The 8348-nt window shown below is 35.8% G+C and overlaps 1 protein-coding gene across 1 annotated transcript in view; it reads left to right on the forward strand.

Moving 5' to 3' along the window:
• LOC149562370 (Zinc finger (CCCH-type/C3HC4-type RING finger) family protein) overlaps window positions 1-8021 on the forward strand; it is a 30384-nt gene extending 22363 nt beyond the window's left edge. The window contains exons 3-4 of the mRNA XM_089825897.1: window positions 7263-7430; window positions 7631-8021. Of these exons, the coding sequence (XP_089682023.1) occupies window positions 7263-7385 (123 nt within the window). The 3' untranslated portion in view covers window positions 7386-7430; window positions 7631-8021. The remainder of the gene's footprint in view (window positions 1-7262; window positions 7431-7630) is intronic.
• The last annotated feature ends 327 nt before the right edge of the window (window positions 8022-8348 follow it).

Consider the following 8348-nt stretch of genomic DNA (forward strand, 5'->3'; position numbering starts at 1 on the left):
CCGTGACTGTGCATAGTTCTCGTTTTGGAAACTTTGGAGGACCATAACTTTCTCATACGACCTCGTATCGAGGCGATTCTTTTTTTGAAAGTGCATGATTTTTCGAGTAGATCACAGTGGTGCTATTTGTTTCCTTGATTATTGTGCCTAAATTTTACTTTCAACATATGCTCTTCATGAGGGTTTGTAATGCATTGAAATCAAGACCACTAAGTATTTCTTTCTAGTGGTAGTTGTAAACGCACTAAAATAAAGTGCCAAATCATATTTCTTTTGGGGGGTTCTTTGATTGAGTAAAAAGGGGGGGGGGGGGGGGGCATTGTCGTGGTTGGGTTCTCTTCTTTTTAGCATTTCTTCATCATGGATCAAACAAATATGCCCATCCTAACTCCATATAATTACTTTGAGTGGAAATCACGCATGACAATTCACTTAAGGAAAGCTGGATTAAATAGGATAACTATGAGACTTGAAACTGAACCTGCTAAAGATGAAGATAAGCCTAAGTGGTTTAACAAATGTGATGAGGCATATGGAACATTGTGTTTGTCTGTTTCTCCTAACTTGCTATTTCACATTGAGTCTTTGGATACACCAAATGAAGTATGGACAAAGTTAGAAACACTATTTGGCACACAAGATTCAATGAGGGGTCATATGTTGGAAAATGAATTAATTAGTTTGAGTTTAGGCAATTTCAACACAATCCAAGATTTTTTCACCAAATTGAAATCACTAAGGCTGCAGTTAAAACAATGTGGAATTGAAAAGAAAGATGAACAACTGATTCTTCGTATTCTCTCTAAGCTAAGTTCAGAATATTCTGTGTTTGTCTCTACCTTCTATGCTACTAAGGGTGCACTTGGTACTCAATTCACCATACCATCTTTAGATGATTTTGCTGTCAATCTCACTCGAGAACAGGACAAGCTAATCCAGATGGGCACTCTTAAGTCCTCTAAGTCACATGCCTTGGCTGCCAACCAAGGCACAAAAGAACAAGAAGGACAAAGTAGTAACAAAAATAGTAAGGACAAGAAACAAAATAATAGCGAGGAGAAAAAGGATCAGATATCAATTTCTTCAAAAGCAACTATTGATACACCATCTTCCAAGGGCGATAAGCCTAAGAAAGAAAAGGTCAAATGTGCCTATTGTGAAAGACCTGGTCATGATTAACATAAATGTTTGCAGAAAGAACTTGATCACTTGACATACATTCTTGAGAAGAATAATATCAGTGTTCCTGAGTCTATCAAACAAAGTTCTAATGAAGGGTCTAACAAGGAAAAAGAAAACAGCAAGGGGAAAGGAAAGGGCAAGGCCTTTTTTGTAGTTGCTTCCTCACCATCCACTTGGGTTCTTGATTCGGGTGCTTCACACCACATGGCTTCATCTAAGGAAGAACTTGCATCCTTGGAGCCGTGTACTATGCCTTCTATTTTGATGGGTGATAACACTCCTGTTGAGGTGTGTGAGAGAGGGTCCGTTGATGTGGGGGATGGCACATTCCATGATGTTCCTTGTGTACCCTCATTGTCAACTAATCTCCTATCGGTATACCAGATCACTCACACAAGTTTAGGCAAGCGGGTTGAGTTCACTCCTAGTTCAGTGGAGATACGTGAGTTGCACAATGATTCTACAGTTGCAGTTGGGAGAGCAGATCATTAGTCACGATTCTATATGTTTTCTCACTTTGTTCCTGATCCTCCTTTAACTGTTTCACTCACTCACTCTAATGATGTGAGCAGATTATGGCATGAGCGGTTTGGCCATCTTAACTTCCACTACTTGCATCAGCTTAACCAGCAGAGCATGTTCACAGGGTTGCCTTCTACTTTGACATTGGAGTCACTTGGAATACATGATAGATCTTCTAATGGGTCAGATTCACTTGAGTAGTCTTCTACCTCCACTTTTGATGCAAAGAGTGATTCAAAGGACTCACCTCCTTCCTCTCCTAGTCATCATTCATAGGTTGATGATTCTCCTCTAGATTCTCCATCTTCTGGTCCACTTTGGGCTAGACAGACCTTGCAGTTTGCAGGTGATTGGATTGGGGATCCATCAGACACCAAGCAGACTCGTTCGCAATTCCAGGATGCTTTGCATATCTTCAATGCTATTGCCTCAAATCCACAGTCCTTTCATGAGGCTTTTTCTATTTCTGAGTGGGATACAGCTATGCAGGAAGAGTATAGTTTCTTGATGAGGAACCACACTTGGGATCTTGTCCCTTTTCCTAAGGGAAGAAAACTTGTTCGATGTAAGTGGATCTACCGGACAAAATTTGCAAGCTTTGCTGGGGGTGCGGGATGCTTCATTTTTTGGGGGGGGCTCTTCCTCCCACTTGGAGTCCTAATTTTCTTTGGGGAGTCTCTTTTCTTTCTCTTTTGGGGGAATTTTATGTACATGGGTACCTCATCGGGCTTGACTTGCCGGAACCCATTTCTACATCCACCTAAGCTTCGCTTATGGGGGGGTGTTAGTGTAGTTTTTTATTTTTCCTATTTTGCAAGGTTTTTCCTACACTTTTAATAATCTCGCTTAGGTTAATAAAGCATGTCTTATTAGGTGAACGGTTGTGAGGTGTCACCTTCCTACATGTGAGCATCCGTCAGCTATCTTGGGAAGATACTTTGCTATCTTTAGTCCGATAGATGGTTGCTCCTCATTGGTTGGTGCTGTCACCTCCTCCCTCTTCCTAGCCTATATAAGCATGCTACCTGGCTTGTATTTGCATCCTCTTAATGCTATTTTGCTTCCAGCATTTGCATTACTCTCTTGGAGACTAACTCTATGATGCTATTATGATTTTGTATCATTTACATTCATAGTTTAGATATTTATTTTTTACACTAGTTTTCTGGGTTATTAATCTTATCAGATTCTAACACTATGTGCAAAAAATGTGGCACACTTCTATAAACCATTATTCTCAAGAATACCCATGAAAGATAACATCTCAAGAGGCAGCTTATAGCTCTTTATCTATGACGTGCAAAGGTGTAAATAGTGAAATGGTGGCTCACAAATGAACCAAGGCTATGCAACCCTTGAAAGGTGCACCATAGAATGAGAGATTTAAAGAGTAGAGACAATGAGTGCCAATATCCAACAATCCTTAAATGGGTATGCAATGCAAAATGAAAGCTAAACTAAATGAGATGCAAGATGCAAGCTAACAAGTATGAAATATTACAAAACCTCCTATTTAGACTATGTGGTCTAAGCTATGAGCATAAAAGAAATCTAAATTGAAATGCCATAATGGAAGAATGAGAAAGCAAATATGAAATGTAAATGTAAGAGTGCTCCAAGTCCTTCAAAGCTCCAAAATCACCTAGAAAACCTGCAACATAACGTTAGCATGAGAGTCTAAGATTAAAGAATGAGGAGAGAGCCCTCCTTTTAAAGATAAATGGACGGTAGGGATTAAGAGGCAAAAAAGGCATAATCAAGGGAGGAGAATGCATCTTGAGTGATCCATGTGCACAAGCATCTCCGCCAATCACAAACAATAGTTGACTGTTGAGAGGGAGAGAAATGTGTGGAGGAGAATAAAGTTTTAAAAAAAATAGAAGATTCCTCTCACATAGAAAACTGTGCAAGACAAAAATGCCTTTTCTTTTACTTTTAAAATAGGAATAATGCTTTGTGTGCACACTTGGGGTAAGTGGGAAGTGGGGCTTTTTATATAATTAAAAAGGAGCGAGCTCTTCTAATTAAATAGGAACCTAGGATATAGTGGTCAAACCATAGGTTATAATTGAATAAATAATAAATTGATGATTTGGTCAAGAATAAGCAATCGATAAATTATGCAAAAATGGTAGAAAGGGGCCTTATAGTCTAGATGACCACTTTTGGGTGATTACATTAGCATGAGTGGAAGCAATGCTGAGAGTTTTAGCAAAGTGTCATAGGAAGACAATAGACTCTTCAAAGTGATCACCACCATGTCTTCTTCCATTTTGCGTCCAATGGCTTCCAATTGATTTCAGATGTCCTTGATTTTATTGAGATGATTTGGCAAGGACACATTCATTCGTCATGATTGTGAAGAGCACATTCTTCAAGAAGAACACACGGCTCGTATCAATGGTTTCATGCAAATCTTTTATGACTCCAAATTCTTGCAATTGTTTTGCCAGAAGGAACCTGCAATAATTGATCATTAGTGACCGAGAGTTTGATTAGCATGACAACTTCTCAATTTTGTTCATCAAATTTGTCCTGCTCTGTACCTTCATTTTTAGGACAATCAGTCTTGCTCAAAATAATTTTATTGAGACATATGTATGCAAAGATTGTCATCATACACTGCTTCCAATTATTGTAGTTTCTGCCATTAAATTTCTGGCCCTCAAGCAGGATATCTGTCATGGAAGCCATTTCAGAAAACTGAGGTCAAAAGTGGTTGACCAGATGGTAACAGGATCTCTTCAATCTTGTATCTTCAAGGCGAGGACCCTTCGAAGACTTTAATAAAGAATATATTATTTATATATATTAAATTTAGGAGAGAAAGATAGCTCCCAAGGCAAGATTTTTGGAAGACCTAGAAAATTTTGAGACACCCATAAAAGTTCTCAGAAAACTCACAACTTTATAATCAGAATTTCAACCCAACAAAAAATGTAGAGGGTATTGCAAAAATTTTAGCTGGCTGAAGGAAGAGTTTGTAGATCATGAGAAAGTCAAGCCCTAGACATAGGTTGTAGTATCATATGGGGTAGTAGAGAGAGAACGAGCTTGAGGAGGAGTCTTGTATCCAGACACAACAATTCCACAATCTGATAAGGACCTAGATTTTGAAGCAGTTGCAGTGCAACAGCAGGGAAAAACTGTTGCAGAAAAACCGTTGAAACCATTTATTGAAAAGAAGAATGTTGTCTAGCCTAGGAAGAGGCCGTTGGCACCGCACCCATACTATTCTAAGGGCCTTCAATTCAACATAACTTCCCACTTGATTAATTACACAAGGATAGCTGACTGATACAGTGGTTGTGCAAGCCAAATGAGACACCAAACATAAGTTGCAGAGAAAAACTTCGTGCTTGAAGAAAAAGGACTGGAAGTCATGGGTCGATGATAAAAACCCATGTCAAAATGTCGGTGTGTTTGGAGCAAAAACAATGAACAACAAAATGATAAAAAATACAGATGCAAGCCCCAAATACAAGCCACTAGATGTGTTGAGAGGCCAAAGAAGAGCCACGGGAGGACAAAATTTGGCACCTAAGGATGGGAAAACGTGTTTTGAGATGCAGAAAAAATCTTAGTCAAAGATTCACAAATTGCAGATAATTTTGATAAAAATTTCAAAGAGAACCTTAGATACCAAGATAAAATCTGGAAAAAATTAAAAAACTAATACTTTACGAGGGAAATTATAAATTTTTCAAAAAGAAATAACTAAGTTAGCTCTGATATCATATAACACAGTTAATTGGTAAAATGGGATAAATTAATGAATGACCAAGATGCTCATTTATAGTTTACAAAGACAATGTTTCTATTACAAAACAATCGTTGTTATTAGACACAATTTTATTATGAAAGAATATCTATAATATCAGAAACATTCTGATATTCAAAAACTTAGAATATTGACCATTAAAATAATAATGAAAAGGATATTAAGGAGATATACACATATATTGGAGCATTCAATAATATATATACACACAATTAATAACGAGTAGCAATTACTAGAGTCTGATATGCCCCTTGATAATCATTTGATCTGTTTCTGTCGATGCCAGTGATCCACAATGAATTAACATAGTGTGATTTTTTCTCATCGATCAGAAACCAAAATGTATTTATATCTCCTGAGATCGAAGAGTTGCAAGTCCACAACATCGGATTGCTATGGGACGTGTCTCCTAGAAGATTGCATTTCATCAATTACCAGCTGCTGTGTAAATTTTTGGATTTGCTATCTTTTTAATCAGTAAATAATCTTATAGCGGTCCTCATATTAATCATTTCTTTTATCTTTATCCATGTATTTTCATAGCATTGTTGTTTGAGGCATAGTAATGGTTATACGGTGTTGCTGCCACTTCATAATATTGATAACAAATCCTTCAATTAGTATTATTTGCTGCTATAGTAATTCCTATGGTATTCTATAAGGATAATCAAAAACTTTATGAGATCATTAATCATAGTTTGCAATGTATTAAACGATGGTTCTCCTTCATCGTTCGGTTAACTATTATAATTTTTATCACTTCATATCTTGATCTTTGTCTAATTCATGCCCATGTCTCTTCCACAATGATTTTCAGTGTGTAGTAATTGTCAGCATTATATTATCAACATAGTTCATCATCCACGGCAAATTTAGACAATAACATTAATTGCAGTATAGTTTTAACACTTCCGTGGCTTCTTCATGTTTGGTCTATTTGATGCTTTTATAAGCATAGCACTGTCACCCTTTTTTACTGGTAATTTCTTTAGCATGGCTTCTTACTGTTTCTAAACATTTATATATATCTTTTATATAGTGATATTTGATAACTTGATTGATATATAAAATTGTATTTTATTATTGATTTTTTTCACATTTCAGTTCTTAATTATTATTCAGTCTTATTATTATGATCAATTATTTAATCCTATCTCAGAAAGGGGACATCACATACCCAGGGAAAAGGGTTTGACAGTTATCCCCTGAAACCCAATTTGGAGGGCAAAGGAAGTTGACTTTAATAGGCTGAATCTTCAGAGAAAGTGACTTCACTTGTTTTTCCATTTTAAATACAGTTTCTCAAGGTTGGAGTAAATCCCTAGCTTGACAATGACTGCTTGAAGATGTTGGCTATATGATTGACCGAAAGATCTAAAGTTTGAGAAAATCCTTAGCTTGATGAATTTCGCCTCTATGATTGACTAAGACTTTTTGGCTATAATGTTGAAAATGCAATAGCTAATCAAGTGAGACTGTGAAATATAGTCTCAAGGAAATATTTAGTCAGGAGGAAATATGGTTAAATGTTTAAATATGATGACCCTGTTTCATATTTGTACCTATATTTTCTATTGACAATAATTAAATGTAATCTTCCCTTCCTCCCATTCATAGTTTCATACCCTATTATCAAAATGATATCCCTGTTGTTCTATCACTATCCCACTCTGTTAGTGGCTATGCTGCCTTGTTATCTAGATGCTATTATAGAATTTTGATTCTACTCTATATCATCATCTGAGAGCTGAGCATAAATTTATATTGTATGAAGCAGCATCATGCAAGGAACAAAAATTGTTTTGTTTGCAACAAACCAACATCTGGTGTCTTCAATACGGCTCATGAAATCTTGAGAAAGGTGGCAGAGGACAAAGTTGGCTCTACCAAAAAAAAGTAGGTTTCAAGCTACAAAATGATGACCTTCAGTTTCTTGTTGAAGAAGGTAAGAGCCGGTGATGGTGTGAGTAATTATATGCCTCCCTCCTGCCCTTCTCTGCACTCTCATTGATAGATTTTTAATAAATAGATTATTTTTCTGTGTGCATCATAGAATTTTTTAAGACTCGTTATTGTATATTCTAGCTTCTGACTAGAGCATTATAATCTTGAATTTGATGAATATTACCTGCCTCAATTGTGCAGGTTGGAAACAACTACATTCTTGCATCAGTCATAATGTGACCATTTTGGCAACTGCTCAAACATTAAATGCTGCAGTCAAGGATCAGGTAACCTCAGAGGGGCAGCTAATACCAGCAGCCATGCACATCCAGCTAGTTCACAACAGCAGCAAATAAATTGTGAATTAATATCATTTGTAAAGTATCCGTACAATAAGTTAGGAATTTAATTAATCTGAATACAAGTTTACAGGATTGTGGCCAGCTCCTGTTACAATACACAAATAAAATAGAATTTCCCATTCACTGTGTGTTGTAACTTGTCACAGGCTTAAAACAAGAGCTCTATGCAGAGAGCTTGAGTCCCTGCCTATGCAATTTATGAAATTTTTATGAAATTTTTGCTTTATCAATTTCTTAATAATTTTTTTATATATATTATAAAAATATGAGTTGAAAATTTTTTGCTAGATTTGAATGTTCCCACCTTGACCAACAAATTATAAGCAAAATAATAATTAATATAGAAATAATAAAATAAATAATATTTTATTTATTTTTCTAAATACACAAATAATTGATAATTATAATATCTTGAACAATTTTATAATTTAAATTTTTAAAATTGTCTTACAAATTTAAAATAAATAACTAAATGACAAAATCTTTATGTCAAAATTTACTCAATCGCAAGTACCTTAGATAAAAAAAAGTTCATTTAAATATCAATTTTACGAAAA

This window comes from Cupressus sempervirens, chromosome 4 (genome assembly GCF_028749045.1).
Source record: "Cupressus sempervirens isolate cs-2001-9-10 chromosome 4, ASM2874904v1, whole genome shotgun sequence".
In the NCBI taxonomy this organism is placed as follows: domain Eukaryota; kingdom Viridiplantae; phylum Streptophyta; class Pinopsida; order Cupressales; family Cupressaceae; genus Cupressus; species Cupressus sempervirens.